Consider the following 24980-nt stretch of genomic DNA (forward strand, 5'->3'; position numbering starts at 1 on the left):
AAAAATTAAAATGTCACAAGATAAAAATAAAAGAAGTCGTAATAGTCATAAAAAAATTGACCAGAAGGAAATACTAGATTTGCTGATAATCCAACTTCTACTGTTGCGCTCATATATATCAAAGCTTTTTCTTTATTTCAATTAATATATAATATTATTGATAATCTTCTTAATTTATTAATTCTTATTTATATTATTTAATGACAATTTATGACAATCAATATTTATATTCTAAACAAAACAGTTTTCATTTTATTATTACGATATTAAGAAGAATTAAATAGGGATGAATTGATTTTAGATTACCGTTGCTTCCGACGATAATTCTCGACTTCCGGCCGCGGCACGTACGGTCGGGCGGAAGAGATTGATACGACAACGCGTTCTTCATCCGTGGTTCGAATCACATGCAGGGATTCATCCGGTCGCGACGGACAAAAACGACGCGGGAGGCGCGTGATATTGAAAGGAGGAGAACGAATGCTTTCGGGGGTGTCTCTGTGCATCGAAATCGATATGCGAATGCTACCCGATGTCGGCAAAAGTCGGGGAAGATTGGAAATGCGTCCGCGCACACTATGGCGGCAAGAATTGAATTCGTCGAGTAAAAAAAAAAAGAGAAAGAAGGACGGTGGAAAGCGAGAGCGGCGTAAGACCCCCGACCGGGAATGAGAGGCCGGGGTGAAGAGGTAAGAGAGGCACGCGGACGAGAAGAAAATGGAGGCACTCGGAGGAAGTCGTGCGCGATGGTGCATGAATCATCCTTCCGATCGAGATCACGAAGAAAAAGAGACCTCCTCTCCTTCTGACTGCTGTAATGCACCGCGCCAGAGATGAAGTTATTAATTCCCGCGCTATTGCACTCTTCGCCCCCGTCTTTCATCCCCGCGTTGCACAGAATATGTGAACGATAAAACAAAAATTATTGAATTTCCCGATCGTGAGATCCCAAGAATAAAGGTGCATTCACGTGCAAGCGCCGAACGGAAGTGCAGTATAGCGTAGAAAATATTTTTTACACCACTGCCAGTATCGTCCAGCTGATTAGTCGCTACTTCCGCTGCTCGACGCTTGACACTTGCACGTGAATGCACCTTAAGAAGTTCGGACACTTTTTCGATCCTCTATTCCCAGATGCGAAATTTGTCTTGTCAACCCTTTCCGGTGTGTAACTTGGGCACAACAGTTAACATCGCGTCATTTCGCCGTGTATATTATATCAAGAAAGTGACATGCTGTTCGCGCCGACAGACACATGTAGCTGCCGCCCTGAATCCCCTGCGATGAAAGTTAAGGGAGAAATCGCTGAGGAAGCGACGGCTAACTATTCGAGCTGAGATTGAGAGACTCGGCGACAAGGTACTTAAGTGTCTCGCCGGATTACACGCTCGGTCGTACTGACAGCAATGCCTCGCACGCGTGAAGACGCGTCCCAAAGTGTTTGAGAGCAAGGTATTCTCACGTGTGATTTCAGACGTTTTGCCATTTCCCATATTGTACGTATATGCATGTTATTTCAGCGTCGCATTTAGGTATTTGCGATCGTCGATGCATCGCTGATGAATGTTTATCGTGCAGATATATGTCTCTTTTTAAGAGGCGCAAGTCGTTTTCTTGCTTTACTTCTAAATATTTTGCCTTCACCGCTGTCTCGATTTCCAATATTTATTTAACGACAATTTTCGTTATAAGAATTCTGCTTGGTGAAGCGTCTTACGTCGCAATATATATAAGCTTTCCGTAGAAACGAGTATAAATATTTAAATACGTTTTTATTATACGCAGTTTGTGTATTCGCAATCGATTATTTTACAGATAGAACTACCGAAGGTGTCAGTTTGATAATTTCCTATTCTTGCAAAGCACTGAGAATAGTTGAATTGAAAATGAACCAGGAGATTCGTATCATGTTAATCAGAATTCTGGTTATCTCAACTAGAATTATGATAGATTCAACCAGAATTCTAATTAATGTAACCAGCAGGGATCGATAAAATAACTCATACGACTTATTTAAAATGAAAACGATATAAAATAGAGTTCAGAAACTTATTTAAAATATAATATAAAATAAGAAATATATATTTTAAATAAAAATTTCAGATACGAAAGTTTTTTTATGATTTCGTTTATTTGAATGTATATTTAATAGTTTCACATATTTAACTATATTGTACGTATATAAATATAAAAAAATCAAGAAATATAGTTTATACATACACAACGAAAACGAGGAGTAGCTGGTTTGAATTTAGAAGTCAGAAATAAACTAAGAACTAAGAACGAAGCACAAAACAAAACACTTGTATAGATACTCTAAGTCTGCTAATTTGGATATTCTAATTCTGCTAATTCGCGAGTCCTCGCAAACATAGACAGTTAGAGGCACCGCCCATCGCCACTTTACTACACTAGATTTTTTATTTTAATAAAGAAAGCCAATCGAAATTAATCAGCAGTAAAAACTTTAATTAAAGTTTTATTAAAAATACATATTAATTTAGAATTAAATAATTTCTTTCTTTCTTTTAATATATTTAAAACAAAAAAAATCAAAAATAAATTATATCATAAGAAGTTATTTTAAGTAAAAAATACTAAATAACTATTTTATTTTATTTTAAATACATTTTGAACGTTAAATAAACGTTATTTTAAATACGTTCGATTACTTATAAACAAACTATTTTTCCAGTATGTTTTCGGTTAAAAAGATTCAATAAAAAGTTATTTTGCTATTATAATATTTGTATGTGTTAGAATTATTTGTATTATACACACATGGTTTCAATATTCTGTATATTTAATACAACAAAGAAAAAAAATTGAAATAATTTATCAAAATCGAAAATGGACCATCAGCAGTCCTAGTATTAAAACAATTAATCTTTAAAAACGTCAACATTTCGCTCTGTCCTATATTTCGAGAATTGGACGTGAAAATATGCGCGCGAGATGTCAATTAATCTAAAATCCGCTTCGATGGATGAACGCGATAATTAATAGTTCTTTTACCGAGTGAATAATAATTCATCGCGCTAAACAGGAGGCGGATTCGGGTAGGATTCGGAAGGACGGAATGTGAGGAAACACGACGGGCATGAAAATCTGTCGCCCAGACAATGCCCGTGAGGATTTCCTCGATTGCGGTTGGCACTTTTCGACCGCATCGAACGGAATCCGTGGTGGGTGCCGGTCGCGCGCGATCGTCCGCGTTCCAATTTATCAGCGCGCGTGATAACCCTCGCAGGGATTCCGCCGCTCGATCGGAAGAAATTCTCGGGCCGACGCGTGAGCCAATTAATTACTCGGCGATCATGAAATTCCGGGTGTTGTGAGATCCGAGTCATCGGTAACTGTAATTGACTTGTCAGCTATTTCGATTACATCCCTTTATTCGTTTATCAAACGTGTTTGTCGATCTGCACTTTCTTCCGTTTCTCAAAGTGAAACGATTACTCGATTACGAAATTCTCTGCAATATTTTAAAGATGTTCGTTTTGCATTTGTAATATTAAATTGCTCGTCAATTTAATTTGTAGCATTACTCCTGCTTTTAATAAATGAACTGATTTAAAACTGTGTTTCTGTATCGATAAATAAATAATTGGCGTGCAGTTTGCTTGAACTGGAATTTGTAAAATTTATACAAAAATAGTAGATATCAAGATCTGTTTTGATCGAATATAGTTCTCATCGCTTATTTGTGTTAAATAATTATGGTTTTACACAGAATTACTCCAAAAATGTTTTTTTTTTACATTTTTAAGAACTTAATATTTTTAAGCACTAATCCAGCTCGTTTAAGGCCTTTTTTTCTTATTTGTTGTGTATTACATACAATCATTTTAAAAGATACTTGTTCAACGTTCTTAATATTTTTCTTGAGAGTATAATTATTGAATATGCTAATGTGAGAGATAAGAGATTTTAGATTTCCAATTAAAAAAATGAAGATAAAGGGGATATACTATGCATTTGAACGAGATATAAATCTGCGAGAGTAAAAAGAGCTATATATAACGTCACGTCGAAATGTCACGTTTTTTCTAACGAAACTGAGGAAACAGATCCCGTATAAAATGTATTTCCTGTCAATCTGTGTCGTACATTGCGAGTCTTTTCTCTCACGGCAAGCGACAGGATTCGTAACTATGTATCTTCGTTTCATTCACGACACATGTAAGCCGCCAGCCTTTCTGGTCGTCCATCAATTAATCACGCAAGGTAATTAGCGTCACACAAAAAGGAAAGAGCACATCGCGACCATGCGATAATTATCGTAACTAGCTTCGAACGTTTGCATTTGCCAGATCGCTTCGAATAGGAATACGAGAGGGATGCAGCGGTGCATTAAAAGGGATGAACTGACGTGAAGAGACAACCGAGGGATGAACGCGCGTCGGCGGGGAAAGAGGACGTAGTCGCTCTCGCGGTTCACATTCTGTATAATTACGGCAAATTAGTGCGACGTTACTGTGATGTCACTGAACCGTGACTTACGCTCGATAACGAGCGCGTGTTTAGTTATGCGATATTCCTGCGACAACGGAATGGCTGCTAGATCGTTGATTTCGATGTGTTCGCTAGCGATTTTAATTCGATCTAATTACGAAATATGAAGACATATTGGAGAGAATAATAGCAGGATTCGATATTCTTACTCGACTATTAGCGAATAATGAATTTCATTTTGCGATACAATTGAAGGTTGCTGCAACAATAAGCTATGATGTATGTTGTAACAACATTTGTAAAAACACAGAAAATAAATACTAAAATTAAAGAGAAAAATAGGAAAAATATATATGTTTATTTGCACATGCTGCAAAAATTCTGTCATGTTTTGGCATATGTTTGAAAAATTTATTACGCGGCTCGTGACTAAAGAATATGAGAGGAATAAAACATTTTTCTACATAAAATGGTTACATTGCTCAATAAAAAAAAATACAAATCACTGTATAAACATAACAGTAGATTAGCCCAATTTGGAACAAATAGAGGACTCTGTTTATCCATTTTTAACTATAAGAGCTCTAAATTTACCTGCAGAGTAGCACAAATCTTTTATATAAGCCAAATGCCGACATTTGCAAATTTCTTATTTCAATCGCCATTTTTGACCTAATCAATCGTCTAATAAGCGTTTAGTTTTTTAATATAAAGGGCAAACATGGCGGACTTTTTTTTAGTTACCTTAACAAATCTAGAGTTCTAATTTTTACCAATATTACATATTTGATTACGATATTAGCTTATTGTTGCAGCAAGCAAACCGTTTAATTATTTAAAATTTTGACAAAGTAGATAATATATTTCTCTGAACCATTTTATATATCCAGATTTACAATGAGAGAACAAAAAAGATGTATCGCCTCAAGAAATACTTTGTTTAGCGCAACTACTTTTCCACAAAGCATTGACTGTAATAAATAACTTATGTTGTAAAATTACGAAACTGCTTGCGTTGCGAATATTGCGAAAGTTTCATTTGTGAACGATAAAGTTTAAAATAAACAATCTTTTCGGAATAGATACATGTTTCTTAATCAGCGGTACCGATGAAATAGAAGCCGAAGAACAACAGCATATATGCGACCGAGATTTCGCATTCTATGTTTAGTTCTAAACTAACTTATATTAACTCTCTCGGATTATCCTTGAAGTGCCCCTTATAACCGCCGGAAGATTACAACTTGAGGAAATTGTTCGGCAGACGAGAGCTAAAGTTCGACACCTGTCGAGTCCCGAGACTGGATAGCTACTTTGCTCTCAAGTCATTTTGGATGTGGATCTCAAGTGTGAAATGTCGAAGTGTCTCGTAGTACTTAAGATTAACACTTCCTCTATATTACTGCCATTAGTGTGCCACATGTGTATTGTTTTATGACGTTAAAATATTGTGAGACATTTTCATTTTTCTTGAAAAAAATCGATTAAAAAATATGCAGCTCTTATCTAACAGTTATTCAACTAAAATAATGATAATATTGAATAGTAATAAGCTGTTCTCTACAAATTATTAATATAAAAATTCATAGAGAATATGCGAGACAAAACTAAACATTTATTAAAATAGCTGATAAAGAGGAATAAATAAGAGTCAAGTTGCAATAACAGATGCGCATTATTAATATATCAAATATAAATACTATATACGACAAAAATTACATGTTACGCTGATAAAATAATACAAAAATAAAATACATTACAGTGTAGAAAACCAAGTTGGAAGCGTAGCACTTGTTAAAATATTTTTTAAAACGTGTGGAAAACAGTATGTCCACACGTATCTTGCTTGCATTTATTTGAACGTGACATTTCATTATGATATTCATTACACTGGATTATGAGATATTATAAACTTGTGTGATAGTTGCACATATCATTCCGTGTACAACACGCAGCACATTATTAGTATATTAAACTTGCATTTTAGCGATGCAGCGCGCGTTTCATAATCAAGAGTGCGCGAAATGGCGTCGAGCGTCTATGCATTTTATCAGGATTCCGGCATGAAGATATGAAGATATAAAAATATAGCGGCTGCATTTGTCCCCGGTGCTCGTTTCTCAGGGACCTTATTACATGGAAATATTACGCCGGGTTCACGAACAGGGGCGAGGTAGCGATTCGCGAGGAGCGATGTGATACGCTTTTTCCTCGGTATTAGACGGCCAAGGTGGGAGCACTTCATTTCAATGTTCCTCGTATTATTAACGGTCTTTTGTCGGCTTCGGGGAGTCCTCTCGACAAAATCGTCGACGAAGCGACAAGAGCAGCATTTATCGTCGTCACGAGCCGACACGATTCGCATCTTGTGTATCCGTAACGAAAAATTGTCGCGGACGAGTGAACAAGATCACTCTTCATGAATATCCGATGTCATGTGACTCGTGACCGACGTTATGTTACTTACATGTCATGCCGATGTATGTAAATATGAAATACAAACTCGCATAGGGTAAAAGTGAATGAATTGAAATTCGCGGGTTAACGCACCGTCGCGCTTTTGTTGTCGTCACGAAAAATCTCGCAGCTACGATCGGTCAATCGTGAATCGAATAGTCGAATTAAAATTTCGAACCAACGTCGATATGGCGCTGTGCGTCAATAACGACGTCACTTACCATGTCACTACCTCTATTTCAATTACAAATTTTATTTAATATTTATCCGCAAACTTTTCACTATGTTGCGAATCCACGTTGTTAAATGTAAAACGGTCTCCGGACGCGTGTTTCGTCGAACTCGCGTAAAACTTGGAAAATGGCTCGTTAAATTGCGTCAATTATGCGCATTGTTTACCTTGCGTTTTACAAAGCTGACTCTGTGTGATGAAGATATACTTTTTGATATATATTTTATGATAAACGCTCAATTAAATCAATTTAGAAAACTACATAAATCAAACTATCGAGTTTGAGAAAACCAAGATACGTTATTGATAAATTTTGTATTATTTTTGAGGAATTTATATTATTTTTATGCGAGGAAACTTTGCATGCAACCTTAATGTAAAATAATCTTTTTTGAATGCATAATCTAAAAGTTTTTTAAATTAACTGTTTTAATATTTCATATTTAATATTTATAGCGTAACAATATATAACTTAATCTCTTCTATTGAAAATCAATGGTTCAATTGAAACTATTATTCTTAAACTCCGAAACACAATAGATGCAGTAAACTTTAAGTCTTAAGAAATTGACAAATCATAGTCGATTATTCGACTGTGATTGTTCAATTTCTTGCTTACTACATCTATTGTGTTTTGGGATTTACGCTTGAAGTAAATGCTCTGTGCTGCTTTGCTGAAGTTCGCTTTTAGATACATCAGTTAAGCGGTTTCGTAGATGACTGATTTGATTGTGATATTTATTGATCGAAGCTGTATCGCATGAATAGAGTATTCTAATGTTAATTGAGCTTCGTTGCATAGTTGAGCGCACTGCATTCTGAAATCATGCACTAAATGTGAACGCTGGAGAGACTACGATCTCGGAGATGAAAAAGAATTGACACGGCGCTTTAAAGAAACTGGATTTGAAAGGCAAATTTAATAACTCGAGAGCTAATGAATAAAAGCGATTGAATGATAAACTTGGAGTCGAGTCGGTCAGGACGACCGTGACAGAATTTGAAAGAATTAAAGAATCAGTGAAGCATAAAAACGACTGGCGGAGGAAAATTGTACATTTTCCTTTTCGGAACAATATACTCGGAAATATATTTTCCCAGTATACCAGGATGCTTCATTGAGTAAATCTTAAAATGATTAGTCTAACAAGAAGTACAACAATGAATAGCGTAAATATAAGAATTATTCTGTCTAGACAATACAGAGAGGGATTTTCGCGTGCTACGAAATATCTTTACTGCAAAAATCTGTTTGCTTATCGGTTGATATTTATGATGTATCAGTCTCTGCAAAAATGATTGAAATTGCATTGAGAAAAAAATATAATCAATTTTAATAAATATTTAGTTCAATACTGTCAACTAAACATTTACTTACAGTAAATAAATATTTGTTCAGTAAAAAAATGATTGTTAAATCAAATTAACATTTCTTGTATCAAATAAATATGTAAATATCTTTATATTTAATAAATATTTAGTTGGCAGTATTTAACTAAATATTTATTAAAATTGACTATATTTTTTTTCAGTGTGGTAATTTACACTTTCTGTATAAATCTGAATGTTATACATATACATAAAACAATTCGATATTTATATTTAACAATACATTGTATATATTTATAGCTTAGATAAAAATTTTTTCATTTTATATTATTTTTTGAAAACGTGTCTATTTCTTATTGAAATAATTTTTAAATCACTTTGAATTACCTACTTTCTTAAATGTTCCAAAATTTACTTACTTGAATTTGTATTATTTTCAAATATAATCTAGATAAATCTGTAATTTTTGAATAATTTTTCTATTGATGACAAAAATGTACATTCGTCGCACGCAATGTATACCACATAACTTAGAGCACTGATTTCAGAGAAATGCATGATACAAATAATGCATGATACAAATAATGCTTGCATTACATACATTGAGAAATTGCAATTTGTTTCGAGCTTCGCTTTAGCATTCAGGACCTGCATTTCTGCATGTCAGCGAGTCGATTGGCCCGCGAATAAGTTCGGAAACGGTTCGCATCGACAAATACTCACTCGGATCCTTGACGGCTGTGATGACGAGGCGGAAGCCATTCGAGCTGGTGCCCCAGCCGTCGGTGACGTATTTCAACGTCACAAAGTTTGTACGCGTGTAAATCGCGCCCACGGTCTGCTTCGTGTTTCTGCAGGATAGGTCTGCCTGGAAACAAAAGAAAATTGCGTTCGTCGAGTACATGCCACTTGAAGGAGGGAGGTAGAGGGATGGGAAGGTGCCTTTTTTGCAGACGCTCGTGCTAACGATGCAAATGTCGCGAGCGTGATATCGAACGAACATGGGGCGGACGACGTGCGCTTGATTTACGCGCGGATAGTTTTATATTGCAATGGACTAAAAGTCCCAATCGATTCTGTTCATGGAACGTCACGCGGAATGTGATTTATGTTGCTGCACATCTGCGAGACTTGCGAGAGAAAAGTAAAAAATTTCACATGAAAACTTTGCTTGTACTTGAAACCTTGAGGATGTTATTGATATTTATTTTAATCCTCGATTTCTAGAGAGTGCACTTTTCATTTCTTCCTTTACATACGTCTCTTTGTCTGTTCCCTTCCGGTAAATGCTTTTATTACTACATCTGACATTTTTATTCGCTGTGCGAAGAATATTACTAGAGAAAAGAGAAAACGTTTTTTAAATTTCTTATATGGGGTTTTAAAGGCGTGTAAGAAAAATGAGGAATGTATATTTTGTGTGATATTACGTGTATTACCAAGAATAATAAAAATGTTCTCTTTTACATGTCATTAACTGTTCCCTCGCACTTTATGAATCAGGCGGCAATGATAAAGGGACCGTAATTTCACCGTGGCGAAAGTCAGAATGGCAGCTTATAAAGGACCGCGTAAACGTCAAATAATGTTATTTTCCGAGATGGCGGGCACTTTTAATAAAGCGGCTATCCGCACATGGTGCGCGTATCTATCTTTTTTTTCTTTTTTTTTTTTAGGAGTTTATGCCGGGGCATTTGTAAGCCAGCTTAAAGCGCAGCTTGACGCAAAACAAAAATAACATATCCCCGCAGTAGATAATCCTGAAATACGAGCCGTAGATATCAATTCAAGCAGCAGCAACGAGACTGTGGTCGGCGAGCAAGAAATTTATTCGTAGATTTGCAACGCGGTATCTCGCTCGTTTGCCTCGAGACACGAGCAACGTAACACTTGTTGCACCCCCACGACAGTTGCGAAAGAAACCGGAAACAAACGGCTGTATGAAAATAAAAAAAGAAAGATGTAGGCGATAGCATGTATCGATTATTTTGTGCAGCGCTCTTTTTTAAGCTTTTAATGGCTTAAAAGTATTGTTAAAATTGACTTCGCTTTTACATGACGCACGAAAATATCGCCGAAGTGGCTCTTTCGGCAAAATTGACTTTATTACATTTATCGATCATAACACAAACAATTCTTATAAAGTAATTCTGCATTGTTGAAGCAAACTAAAATCTTGTTCACCACACTGACGAAATATTAGTCAAAAATCAAGTTGTGCACGCGAGAAAATAACGGAGCCGCAGCGATAACTAAATGCAAACTTTGTGTTGCTTTTTCGAGAAAGCAATTTGCGAGACTTGTATTTTTCAATGTTTGTGTTTTATTTAGAAATCAAATATCTGCGCGGCGAGTAAGTTTTATTTGTTAACAAGCATTGCGATCGCATAAAACATACAATTTATCGCGCAGCCCTTATCTGGTATCGCGAAAATCGTAATTTCGTGCAGTGGAAAATTCAGGGAGAAAGGGAAAGAAGGAGTTTCACGATGATAACAGTTTAAATTACATTCCGTACATGCGCTTCCGCATAAACAACTTTTATTGAGATTTTAACTTTGTTGTACTGTGCACAAACGTTAGTCATACTCCTGCATTTCTGGCTCGGACGGTCTGTAAATGCATCCCTTTCTTCCTTTTTTTACCCTTTGATCAGTGGCTTTGTTATCGCAAAATATTATTCAATCTATCCGCAGGCTGTTTAATAACTGTCTCCTTCCCGTTCCAATTAGCGTGAACAAGAGATTGAATTTTACCAGAGATAATCCGCATTTAATTATCTCTTCTCGCTTCGATCATTAGCTTCTATCTTTCTACCCTTTTTCTCCTTTTCTCTCTCTTTCTCCTTGTCTCTCTTTCCCATCTCCCATATTGCAAAAACGCCAACGCCAATCTCTGCGTATCAGATGAACGGAAATAATTAGCACGCTGAGTGAAACTCCCGAGTGCTCGCATTAAGAACGCAAGCAGAATATGTGCAAAAATTTTTAAATACGAACTTTTCATCCTCGTTTAATTTCTGTGATTTTTATTAAAATTAATTCTTATTAATTGTATTAGCATTGGAATGTATAATAATCTTTGTGTAAAATCTATAAGAGAGTAATAATGTAATTTTTATTATCGCACTTTGAATGTTATATTATAGAAAATTATAATTCCCGTCTATTGAAATTAATTTTCTGTCGACATATAATAATTGCAATTTATCATTATTTCAGGACCGTACGATGAAACCGACATTGGACAAGGATAGCTATTTTAGGTGTGAATTGCTGCATAATTATAAATACACTGAAAATCATCATGTATTGTCAAAACAGCCAGATCGTAAAATTAAATCTCATGCAGTTTTTAAAATTATATTTGCCGCTTAAATATATTATATACCAATATCCATATTTGTCAGCTTTCTATTTTTAGAATTTTTAAGATTACACGACACTTCTTTTTCAAATTAAAATAATCTTTTTTAAATCGCTTATTCTTAGTTCTTTAATTGCAAATTTTTTAAACTCTAATTTTTTAATATAATATAATATGACATTATTATATTGAATAAATATATATTACTGTATTATATATATATACATATGCAATATTATTCAATAATATTGATTGTGACAACATAATTGTCTCACATATATTAGCGCAATGTGTATTCACGCAAACAAATGGAATATTATGCATGGAATTTAAAACGCAAATGCATAAATATCGCTGGCTCATAAACCTTTTTTACAATTTAAATCGCAAACTGTAACAATGCATTTTTCGTGCGATATACAAATTATATAATTTAGGATAAGCTGATCGTTAAATATTATTCGTCGTTTAAGCCACGAAGGGCAACGTGCTTGCGCAATGTATTAGAAGATAATATAAAATGAGGAAAAAGGTATAAAATAACGTTCTCGAAAAAGAAAAAGGTAAATGCTCGAGAAACTGGGTCGCTGAGAATAAAGTTACGGAATAAAGTCCGCAGTTATATAAGAACGCAAACTTTGCTGCTCGCTAATAATTGCAGAGGGAATTGATAAAGCCAAGAGAAAACTGCGTCAACCTACATAAATTTCTTACCATTGCCAATCGCGAATATGAGTTATTTCTCTTGTATTTTGCATTTGAAAATACTTGCAATTGTAGTACATCAAAATATTCTGCATGAGTAGCTATTCGCGCACATTCGACTAATGTATACAAAATTCATTTTACTCACCAAATTGTTACTATCATTAGCCGTACGTTGCAATTATTCAGACAATCTATTAAATCCTATCAAGCAAACCGTTTATTTTTATTAAAATAACGTAACTGCAATTTTGCACATTTGAATGATATGCTAACGCATTACATCGATTGTAAATGAGCTAATTTTCGATCAACAAAAATAACTTATCGAGCAAACTACTTTAATTATCCATAATATTATCTCGCAATGTATTGATTTGCATTATTACGTATCGCGAATAGTTCTACAGTCCAGAATTGTTTTTCCGATCGAGATTTTCAGATCGAGCTGAACATTCTCAAAAGAAGAAATCTTGTTGTTTGCACACAGAAAAAAGAGACTATTCTTAAATCAACCATAATATGCTCATGTATAAGCAAAAATATTGTAACCTTGCTTTAAAGATATTAGTCTCTAGATTTGATTGAATCCTTTTTGATGCAAGTATTATTGCACTCAATTCAAGACTTGCTCAATGAAAAAATCTTATATTAATACAAATTCAGTCAAGTCAAGACTAAAATTTTTAAAACAAGATTATAATATATATTTTTGTTATATATAAAATATATTATGATTGATTTAAGAATAGTCTTTTTTTCTGTACGTACGAGAAAGGTATAAGAGATTACGTGAATGTCATTGTAAAGACGGAATTTGCAGTATGCTATGTTGTTCCAAATTTGATATTCATTGCGACGCGACATCGATGGTTGGCGATAAATTTTATTAGGGAGAATTTTTAACGCTAACTCGTGAACAATTGCAATAATCAAACATTACAGTTGAATTTAATTGCCAATATCTCGCCGTTGAATGGAGGTCAGTCTAATTTGCGATCGCATTATTATCGGCAATACAGTAGGCGCACGGTGATTCACTCTCGGACTGATCTATAGGGTCTATTTGCGAGCGGCAAATTGTGTACTCTGTCTGGTATTAGGATTGCGTCCGTACGCGAACGGCGGTTTAATAACGTGCTCGCCGATCGACCGCATGTCAACTGGACGAGCACTTGTCAATTCCGACGACGAGAGTCATCGATCATGCACGAAACGTAGGGTTAAGTAATCTGCATCGTCAAGCAGACAGCCAAGCTGTAGACGTAATGCCAGCGGCAGGAAGGGTTGCTCTTGTAGTTGCACAGGGTGCTGGTTTACCCTTTGATACGCCCTTGACGTACGCTTAGAGAAAATGAACTGACATGTATAGATTTGAAGAGCTAAGTGCCTAAATCTAGATATCTCCAGATTTGTTCGCGTTGCATGCACTCCTTGCACTCGATATCTTCACTTTCTCTCTTTTCAATGCAGGAAAATTTGTTGTTTGTTTCGTCTTAAGTGCAAAAAATTTTGAGGAATTTTAAACAACGCGAACAGACATAATTTTAATCCATCTTGATATTAATTTGAGAATTCTAAATATCGCGGTTTTAATTGAAGATCATTTTTAAAAATAAACCTATGTCCTTTCGTTCACTGTAAGAAATTCCTGTTGTAAACTTCCAAAAGTGTTGGAAGTTTTTATCCAACAAAAATAATAAATACATATTTAAACAGTTATATGGCAAAATTACAATAACATTTTGTGGTAAAGTATATGCAAATCTCTAATACGCACCAGTTTCACAACTGTATTGTAAATTTACAAACATTGTGAAATTGCAGCAAACTGTTACATGGTTCGTAAATTTACTGCATATTTTTATTGTAATGGTATTATTGTAAATTCACAAACATTTCTAACAGTGTTTCAACAAGACGTTAGAAATTTTATATTGACTATTTACAATTAATATTGATTCACAAAGGTATTCTCTATTTTTTTCTACAAAGTTCCATAATAAAATTACGATTATTATCAGGAATAAAATATGTGGAAAGTAAAAACGAGAAAAATCGAAGAAAGGATGTCTTTTTGTGTGACTCACATCCGTATAAAAATTAGGAATTTAAAATAGATTATAGGCATAGGGGGAGCAGAGGAGAGATCCGAAGATAAGTTCAGAGATCGTACGAGATTAGATACATCTTCGGGAAAAACGTCGACTGAATGGCAATGTCACGATGCAAACGCGAATGGAGACCACCTCTGTAAGAGGACCACCTAATTTACATTTACATGACTTTCAGCGTATCACGCGAGAATGGAACGAATCTCCCAACGAAGCCTCGAAGGTGCAATTTCTCTTTCGTCGGTGAGAAAGCCGATGAAAGAAGGCCTCAAGCGAGCTTACGACAATGCCGTTCTAGCATTCTAAGTCGGAGAGGTTCGGAAGGGGCGCCGAGTGGCGACCGAAAGGCCATTGTCGTGCGTGCAAACAACGAAATCCTTCCTTCGAGGATATGCAGCTCAGTCTGAAAGCTCGACCAGGAAGATATTCCCGAAATGTGAAATCGTTCATCACTGCCGTTTATGTAAAAAAATACGAAGCTCTATATTAAGTAATAACGTAACAGAAAATATTTGGGAAAAAGTTTATCGCGCATCGGATTTGAGGGAAAAAAATTCTGTATGTAATGAATTTATCATGCTTCCATTTTTACGAATTTAATAATATAAATAAGAAAAAGAGTCTTATTTTTGATAAGTGAGAGAATTTTTAAGGAGATATGTATAAACAATTATAAGTAGAAATTAGACCTATGTATAAGAATAAATGAAATAAGAGAAAAAAATTTATATTTTTGGGGGTAAAAGCGGATTTTTGTTTTCGCGAATAATACGTTTGTCAATTCTATTAAACGCGCGTCGATTTATCAAATTTGAAACGTAAACTGAAGCTGAAATATATATTAATATCTCAATTACATCGATTTAGTAATGAAACTAATAAGTTCTTTAATATCACCTCGAATCCGCTTCAAATGAAAATAGGATTCTTTCTTTTACTTGGTTTATTCTTATCGGTCTAATTCTAATCGGTTTCTACTTTTAATTGTCAATAATACGTGTTGAAAAACTTTTTTTTTTCTAAACGAGAAGCACCTCGTAATTTTATGTTAATGAAAATAAATGTGGATAATAACTAGATATAAATTAGATATTTCTACATATATTGTAGTTCGTAAAATCATGCAAAAGCTCGAATGTACATGAGATTATAGGCAATACACATTATATCGATGGCTGGAAGAGGTGCTCGTATTTTCGTATTATATTTTCCATAAAATTTGTCTCGACTACGTATATATTCCCGACGTAAAATTGCACTCCCGTCGTTATAAATTGCATACAGCGCGTGTAAGGCTTTTATATCTCGGATGCGGTTGCCGAATGCACGCATTTTACGACATATAGAAAACTCGTGTAAAGTCCTTCCCGACAGAAATACCATCGCGTTATTTACTTCCTTCAATATGAAGAAGACGTTATTAAAAAAAAAGAACGTCTTAGCAAAAATGTGGAAAATATTTAATAAAATATTATTTAATTTAAGTACCGCAATTTTGCAGTATTTGCGAAAAACCAAATAATATATTTGAGAATTAACATATTTGAGAATTGAAAGAAATTACATTTTATCTGTTTCAATAAATCATTTTCCGTTTTTAATCTAATTCGCTATAAAAATTCATTATACCTTTTCATTTGCAAATAGAAACAAATTTAACTTAAGATTTTTTATAAAAATATTTTACACAATTTTATTTTTATCATATATTTTGATTCTGTCGAAAAATATTATTTTCAGTCGAATTTCTTGTATGTAAACTCGAAAACTAACAAGGCTGCGTTCCATCGATCCGTGAAACGCAATAAAAATAGCCTCATATTTTTCTCGTGGTTTTATCGTGATTTTTAAAAATGCAGAACGACGGTAAACAAGACGATCATTCGTATTTCTTTTCTAGTTTCATGATATATGTGAAATTCCTTCAAATCTTGTTCTGTATTTGAATCTTAAATCTCTTTTCAATTTGTTGAAGCACTTCGTACAACAAAAGTCGATAAAAAAATCTTCAAGGAATTATCATTGCAGGAATATTAGAATATTTTTATTAATATTAAATATATTCAAGATAACTTAAAAATATCAATAAAAAAATCACGTGTTATTAAATTAACACGTGATTTTTATTATTAGTTATTAAATTGAACACAAAACGTGGCATCTTCGAATCTCTCAAGCGAAAGCTATTACCGACGCGAAGCTTTTCTTCGTGCGATCACAAATACCGTTTCTTACCACGACACTGCTCGGCGAACTTTGAAAGCGATGAGAGATCCAGATGGCTGCTAGTTTCGCAAACTTCGCTGACCAATTTCTCGCGACCGAGAAGGGCGAGAAGCGACGCAGAAACAGGTTCGGGACATTACGCAATACTATAGTGGTGATGCTTTTATAATTAATGATCCCGTAAGCTGGAATTATCGCAACGATGCACCGAGTTGATATCGATCTTCGAAGTCTAGAGAACCGTGAAATACTTCTCTTCGCCGAGTCATAATTAATAGATAGTAATCAAATATTATAGTCCACCGCACGGAGGATTGCTCTTCCGTTAAATTATTATGGCGGATGACGCAAACGCGTTATGATTTACAGCTGGACGAGCGTGCTTTATAGATAATGCGATTATGGATAAAATTTCGCATGATCATTATTTAATATTCTTTGTATGCGCGATTTATCGATCGTATATTTACACCACGCTATCATCTTCGGTCGTTTTGCCTGCGTAGAGTCGACTATAATTCCTTCGCGTAATGTATTCATGGGATGGAGAATTCATTTAGGATTTTAATAATTGATATACCTATTATTTATTTCAGTGAGAATTTTGTTTCAATTTTGTATTACTATAAATATTGCCGAAGGTATTTTCACGGATAAGCTCGGGTTATGAATAACATATACAGTGAAAAATCTTTTATATGCAAATGTTGCATTGCATATTATTCGCTAATCGAATATTAATTTCCATCTTCTATCATTCTGTTATTAATAAATTTTAGTGAAATAAAGTTTCAAATTTATTTCCATAAGGGATCACATTATTTTTTGTAAGATTTTTCACAGAATTTCAATCAACTTGATTAGATCGATGCAATAAAGAGAATCCTTCGTTGAAATCATAATTAAATTAAGCAAGAAATAAATTAAGCAAGATATTTTCCTTAAATGTCACTTGAGATGTTAAAAATTTTTACATTGAAATTAAGATTTTATGACATTCGAAGATTTGGATGTCACGAAAATTTCAATTTTCCATATATATTTCAAATGTACTATATATAAGAAATGCGAATTTTATTTGTGCTAGAAGTAAAAAAAATCACAGAAAAATCCACGCTCGTAAGAAAACAGTCGAAAATATGTGTTCCGTAACTTATTTTTACGTTGTTCTTTCGTACGTGAAAAAGACCAGACGAGGCCACGCCGAAAAAAAAGTAATTTGTCGGATGAAAGCGCCAAAGTACCAAGCAGGGAACGGGACCTGGAACTTTTATTTCAACTTTTAATCCGTCAAAGCGTTCATCAGGGAAAATTTGCGCGAGGAAAAAAATTAATCTGATAAAATAGCTCGCGAGTGGACACGGTGGACGGCGCGAGGGAGATAGTGCAGCTTAATAACGGAATGAAATACTGCCACTTAAAAGGCCGCCGGGCGAAAATAAATACGGGGAGATAGAACGTACGGGTAATGCGTTTATTATTCCCGGAATGGCGTTTCGCAAAGTTTCCATTACAGAGTAGCGTTGTGACGAGACGAGAAACGATGTCGTAATGCGACTGCAGTGCTCCCCCCGATCGTCGCGAGTGCAATTTTCTAGCGCGACAATAAGGAGAGACGTTTTTTAGCGTAATAATTAACCGAAGGGACTCCTAAATTACGGCAAAACAGGCACTCGAGAAAAATGTGTAAAGAAGGTCGCGCTCTCATTAAAGCGATGCAAATCGTCATTTGCGAATTTATTAGATAATCGTGGAACGTTGAGGCAAGAAAAATGTTTACAGTCACAATATTGCTGCAAACTCCTCAAGTTCTTTGTTATATACGCTGGGTTGCACGAAAAAGTTTGGCTACAGCGGCAAGCAAAACAGTTATTAAAGTTACGTTATAATCACTTTGCTAAGCTCTTCGTCTGTTAACTTTGCAGATTTTATGAGCGCTCTCGACTATGTCTGTCGTAAATTTTCAAATAAAAAGTCTTGCAGTTGAAGTATAAACTTTGAATTTTTACATTTAATCTCTGCAAGACAGCTTTTTTAGCACAATGTGTGTAAATTTATGTATTAATATACACAAGGGACAAAATAATATGAACATCTGAAAAATACATTATTTATTTTACCATTTGTTTTATTAATAAGAGGTTGATTTTCATTATTTGTTTTTAATACACAATTCTATCTTTACTGAAATAAAATCATCTGTATATATATATATATATATATATATAATATATTTATATGTGTATTATGTATATATGTATGTATATCGTGTAATATGATTTACTCGATTTACTACTATCATTGATAGTACATCAAATGATCAAAATTTCAATTATAATGATCATGTGCAATCATGAATTCAGCCTTTACTCAACTGCGATTGTTCGTATCAATTCATTAACCACGAGACACCGTTCTCCACTTATCGCCATTAACATCAGCCATAAATATGTCTATTGCGACATAAGCAGCCTTCGAGATCTTAATCAAATGAATCGGGAATTACGGTGGAGTAAATTAATAACGCAGCAACACCAACATCGTCTCATGCCGTGCCCGATTGGCCCAACAAGCTTAACAGCCCGCCATTCATCTCGCGGGATCGATCGCAAACCCTTGCACGAATCCGCTCACGAGCCCGAAGCTTATCGGAGAGCAGCGGGATGCCGGAGTCCCCCGTTGCCAGAAATCCCTCACATTGGGCTCCACACAACGCACACACAATACAGGAAACCGGAAGCGGGATAGATGAACGCGCGAGTCCGCGCTAGCTACGCTTTCTGGCTTTCTCGCCGAACTCGCAGACCGTGCCATGCCCTAGAAAGCTTTCGAAAGAGGCTTTCCTAGTTTATCATAATTGCATCGCGGCATCCAAGCCTGCGCTTTCCTAACGAGCACGCAGCGCTCGACGCAGACAGCGTAGTAGCTCGCGAAATTAGTATCCGGGTTAGTTTATGCTAGACACCGTCAACGTCATGAATTATGGATGCATTGGCCAGCCTGCGTTATGCTGTGTGCATGTTTTTTCGCGCTTTTTCGTGCGAAAGCGCGTCGTAGCTTTTCAGATTTTCACTCGACGTTGCATTTACGGGCACGGAAATAAGAAGTTATTTCAAGCGCGAAAGGCATTAGCGTGGTACAATATCTATGATTACAGGCGATAAAAAGTAGGAATATCTTTATTGAGAGAGAAAATATATTCTTAATCTACATCGCTTTCAATTAACAAATATATATATTTGTAATTATACTTATAATCATAATGTGTCGCGCAATTGTACGTGACATTTCAGATAATTACAAGATATTCCGCAAGTTTCCATTTAACTTTAATGATATGGCGTCTTTGGTTAAATCAACATAGAAATTGAGGCAAGATTCCGTTTCTTTGATATTCACAGTTAATTCTTATGTCTAAAACTGTTTTAGTACAATTTTAATTTTAGTACAATCTTAAGATGTTATAAACCAATAGTAGAATCATACTATTTTAAGATATTACTTGAAATGGTCTTGAAATAAGAATGAACTGTAAATACCGGCCTTTGTCTGACCTATACGTGTGTTTGCTTCCCTAGCTGTCTCTTTATTACGCTACGCTGCGCCAAACAGTCTGTTTTCCTTCATCAGTGCTAAAAACCTACACGTCATAGAACTCGAAACTCCGGAAACTCATTCCTTATGCAATGCCTGCACTAATTAAATTTCGACCCTCGGGTTAATCTCAGATCGTGTACTTTGAAATCACATGTATTTTCATTTTTTTCAATAACCGCGCGCGATTAAATTAATTTAGTTTCTTCTACCCATGTTCTTTTAAAAGTTATTTCTAATAATAAGATATTTGGACCACAGAGAGATTCTAAGGAATTAAAATAAAGAAGTTTTGGAAAAGAATAGTTTTATTAAAGTATCTAAAAATTTAAATAGACGGATTTGAAAATAATTTTATTGAACTATCAAAATAATTATGTAAGACGTTCAAACTGGTTGCTGGAATATCAAAATTTTTTTTGCGGTAAGTATTACTCATTATATTTGAGTTTTTCCTACATAATTATTTCGATGATTGAATAAAATTATTTTCAGATTTGTATCTACCTAAATTTTTAGGTATTTCACCGAAATTGTTTTGTTTTTGTGCGCGTTTCTACGCGCATGTTTGACTCAAACAGCGTAGAATTTATATTAAAAAATCCAGCCAATAGTTTCCGATCATGTGCAAACTTTTACCGATTGTTAGACTGTAGGTTTCGCGGATTCTTCATAAATTAAATTAAACGGCAATATTATGACAAGCCATACAATATACAGCAATCAGTTAACTATACTGAACTACGTGGAACTGCATCTCGTACAGAAATTTAGCACGACAATGGCGGGATTAGTTCCAGCAGATCGTAGGACTTCCATTGTTCAGATTCAGTCGAACCCATCTCCGTCAGTACATTCCGGATTGTCCTGACAGTCAGACGATCCATCAGCTAATCAGTTCGCTTGGCGTGTTTCTTGGAGTGTGCCGTTTTACATGCGGGTCGGTGTCTATGCGGGTGAGATCACCTTTATTCGTAAGTGCTAGTTTGTCATTATGTTAACTTTTCAGAAAGTTATCTAATGAGAAATTCATTTGGATAATTAGTCTTGTTTAATATTAATTTCTCTCAAGTACAATATTCCAAGATTATATGTATACTTTTGTACAATATCGGCCATTAATTTGAAAATAAGAAGATTAAATTTTCTGTAAACATTTACAAATTAATGATTGCTTCTGCAGCAGTGAAACATTCGACGCAAAAAACTCTTTTTGTGATTTTCATTATTAAACTTTCTTGTAATTAAGTTTGAAATATTTCTGTTAGGATAAGTTTGTTACGAATTAATTAAAGAGTTTTATTATATTCATTTATACATTTAAAATCTAATTCTTTTCAATTTACTCAGTTCTAATTTTATTGTATCAATATTGGTTTTAAGTTTTAAATAATTGGCATCAATCAAATTTTTATTGAGAAACTTTGCATTGAAGAGAACATAAAAATACCGACTTTTTATAAGATATTCTATTATTAGTTTGTTTGATATAAGCAACGTGACGTAAAGCTTGACTGTATAGAAAATAAAAATACTTTTCCCGAAAAATTGATTCCCGAAAAGACGTATGCCTCCCTAATATTCTTAATAAAATTTTTTACATAAATTTAATTTATAATTTGAGCCTCAAACCGAAAAACAGAATTTAGGCAGACGGTCGCGATGCAAAAGTTAGTATTAGGCGAGCACTTTCATATCTCTCGTAATGCGGAATGTGTCACGAAAATATGAAGATTTATATACATAGCATACGAAGTACACATATTTCTCGAGAATTTGTCCTGAATGTGATTGCTGCAGATCTAATTTTTCTCTCGTGGAATATGATTTTCTTGTAGATGATAAGAAAAGTTCGGTATTTTCCATAGTTGAGGAAAACCGCAGAACGTCTAAACAAATTATTTTTATTGAAAATTAATGTATTTATTAGCAACAATAAAAATGTTTGTGTAATATGAAATTTAGTAAAATTGAAATGTTGAAACGTAAGTTAATGATACATTCGTGTTTGAAATAAAAAATAATCAAAGGTCTTGCGGCGTTTGAGAAACTTCGCATTTCATGAATTTACTTCTCAAGGGAGGTTTTAAACCGAGTTTAAATTTTATGTCTTCTAATTGTACGTTCTGCAGAGATTCTTCTTCCTTAATTATATCGCGGAATTGTTCCAGCGCGCTCGTTAGTACATCGAAGTTCTCAACGACAGAGTTGTCTGTCGCCGTGACTTTCACTATCGAGCAGCCTGACGGTACAACTTCCGGAAACGACGCTTCTTTCATACCCTCATATTTCATTGGCGCTTTCCAGACCATCGCCGCCCACTTCCGGTAACTACGCCGACCGTACCGGGCCATATTTTAAGCAAAACTTAATATAGTCGATTTATTGTCATCTCGAAAGATCGTTTATGGGAATTTGCAGCTCGTGCTCGGTGTACGATTTGCATTCTATCTCTGGACCAATAAAAATCACGTTTGCATTAATTATGAAGCAAAGATAGATATTTAGATCATTATGTGAATTAAAATTTTTACTCTTCTGATAGGATAGAACACGCAAATCGTAAAATTAATTTTAAAATATTATTCATTTATTTAGAACGTATTTGATAATTATTATTAAAGTATAATGCAATTAATATTACAATAGAGCATGAAGATCAATTAGAATTGAAAGAGAAGCATTTATTATTGATTTTTACTTATGTTACTATTTCTCAGCTAATTTTCATCTCGATTCAATTCTCATCTTTTCCTAGTTTTAAGAATTAGAAAAGGATGAAGAGTAAATTAAATTAAGATTATAATTAACCTACATTGATAGAAACGGGCATAAGAAATGTCCCGTTTGTTTTTATGGCTTTTACAAGTGAATAAAATAAGTTAAATTAGTCATCCAATTTGGCTCGTTTATACGGTTGACTTTATTTTATTTCTTAAGTAAGCAATTGTAGTTTACGTTGCAAGATAGGCGTTCCTTATCTTAATTTGTCGAAAAACATTCAAAAAATTTTGATAATAAATTTAAGTAACAGAATCTTGATCGCACGTGATATTTTATTTCACAACGCATTGTTATATTTCTCGGAAGCTTTTGTTTGAAACGTCCCGTTTATTTTTATGGAATAAAATATATTTTATAAGAATAAAATATATTTTATTAGTCACCTAATTTATCTCTCTCTTTATAAATTGACTTTATTTTATTTCTTAAGTAAGCGATTGTAGTTCATGTTGTAATGTGCAAGACAGACGTGCATTACTTCACTGTGTCAAAATACATTTTGAAAATTTCGACAACGAATTTGAGTGACAGAAATCTTGATTACACGTGATATTTCATTTTACAACGTATTGTTATATTTCTCGGAAGCTTTTGTTTGAATGGTGTTGACTCACGCGCTCGACGGTCCTCGCTGTAACGACACAAGGTCAACGTGTCTCGAGCCATTTCCGTAACAGCTCGAACGGGCACGACGTAGTACGCCGATCGTTCTGTGTTCGCGCTACGACTTCGTCGCGTTATTTCACAAAATCGTTTCTTTCGAGCAATTAATGAAGCCCTAATCATAATGTGAGCGTGTAACAGTGATAAGAACAGCGATTGGAATAGCGATAAATAATTGTCGCTTACCGTTGCACAATGTCGCGAGAGAAATAAAAATGCCAATCAATCTGATCTTGTATTATACTTAGACCGTAATATATTCTTCCATCTGCTTTAAGATTATAGCACGTATAAACAGAATGAAAAATCTGAACGTTGATTTGTAGGCTATAAGGCGATAGACACAGAATTCCGACTCGTTGGAAATTTATCGCTATTGCTTTATTTCATGTTTCTGTATGCATTGACATATGTATTTCCGTATGTTGGATTTCTCTGTTTCTATCGCTATCGCTATCGCTATTTCTATTACTGTACACTGTTGCTTCACATTGTATTTAGAGCGATTAATTTGTGCGATTAATGTTAATAATGTGAGATAAAATGTGCTGCTCACTAAAATAAATACTGAAATTTATCTACTCGAAGTACGAGCCGGAAAACACAGATAGAATAATTTAAAATATAATAAATTTGTAGAATTTATTAATTATCATTTCACATATTTGCGAGCAACGATTACTTTCCGCATGATGCTCATATTCGAATATCGCGATTTGAGATTTGCATCAATTAGAATGTAATTCGGTTATATTGTTTCCAGATTGAGAACATAAAGCAAAGTACGAATCATCGAACAGTGAGAATCGCTTAAGCAATGAGAAATACATCGACCGATGTGAATCGGCTTCAAGTCGAGTGGCATCACAAACCATCGAATATGGTCGTGATTAATCGCGTAGGGTAAATTCAGTATCCACTCGTAGACGATTATAACCCTCTGCAGTTAATGGTTTATCTGTTCCGTTAATTTACGAGACGTTGCGAATATCAAGTTGTGAATATCATCCTAGCTTCGTGATTGTATTTATTAAACCTGATCTACGTAAGACACA

At 34.5% G+C, this 24980-nt stretch overlaps 1 protein-coding gene across 1 annotated transcript in view; it reads right to left on the reverse strand.

Annotated features, from left to right (window-relative positions):
• The window catches only part of LOC108754560, a 102900-nt gene that overhangs the window by 27747 nt on the left and 50173 nt on the right, over nucleotides 1-24980 (reverse strand). Inside the window, exon 3 of the mRNA XM_018496975.1 lies at nucleotides 9197-9341. Within this exon, the coding sequence (XP_018352477.1) occupies nucleotides 9197-9341 (145 nt within the window). The remainder of the gene's footprint in view (nucleotides 1-9196; nucleotides 9342-24980) is intronic.

This window comes from Trachymyrmex septentrionalis, unplaced genomic scaffold, assembly GCF_001594115.1.
Source record: "Trachymyrmex septentrionalis isolate Tsep2-gDNA-1 unplaced genomic scaffold, Tsep1.0 scaffold8, whole genome shotgun sequence".
Taxonomy (NCBI): Eukaryota; Metazoa; Arthropoda; class Insecta; order Hymenoptera; family Formicidae; genus Trachymyrmex; species Trachymyrmex septentrionalis.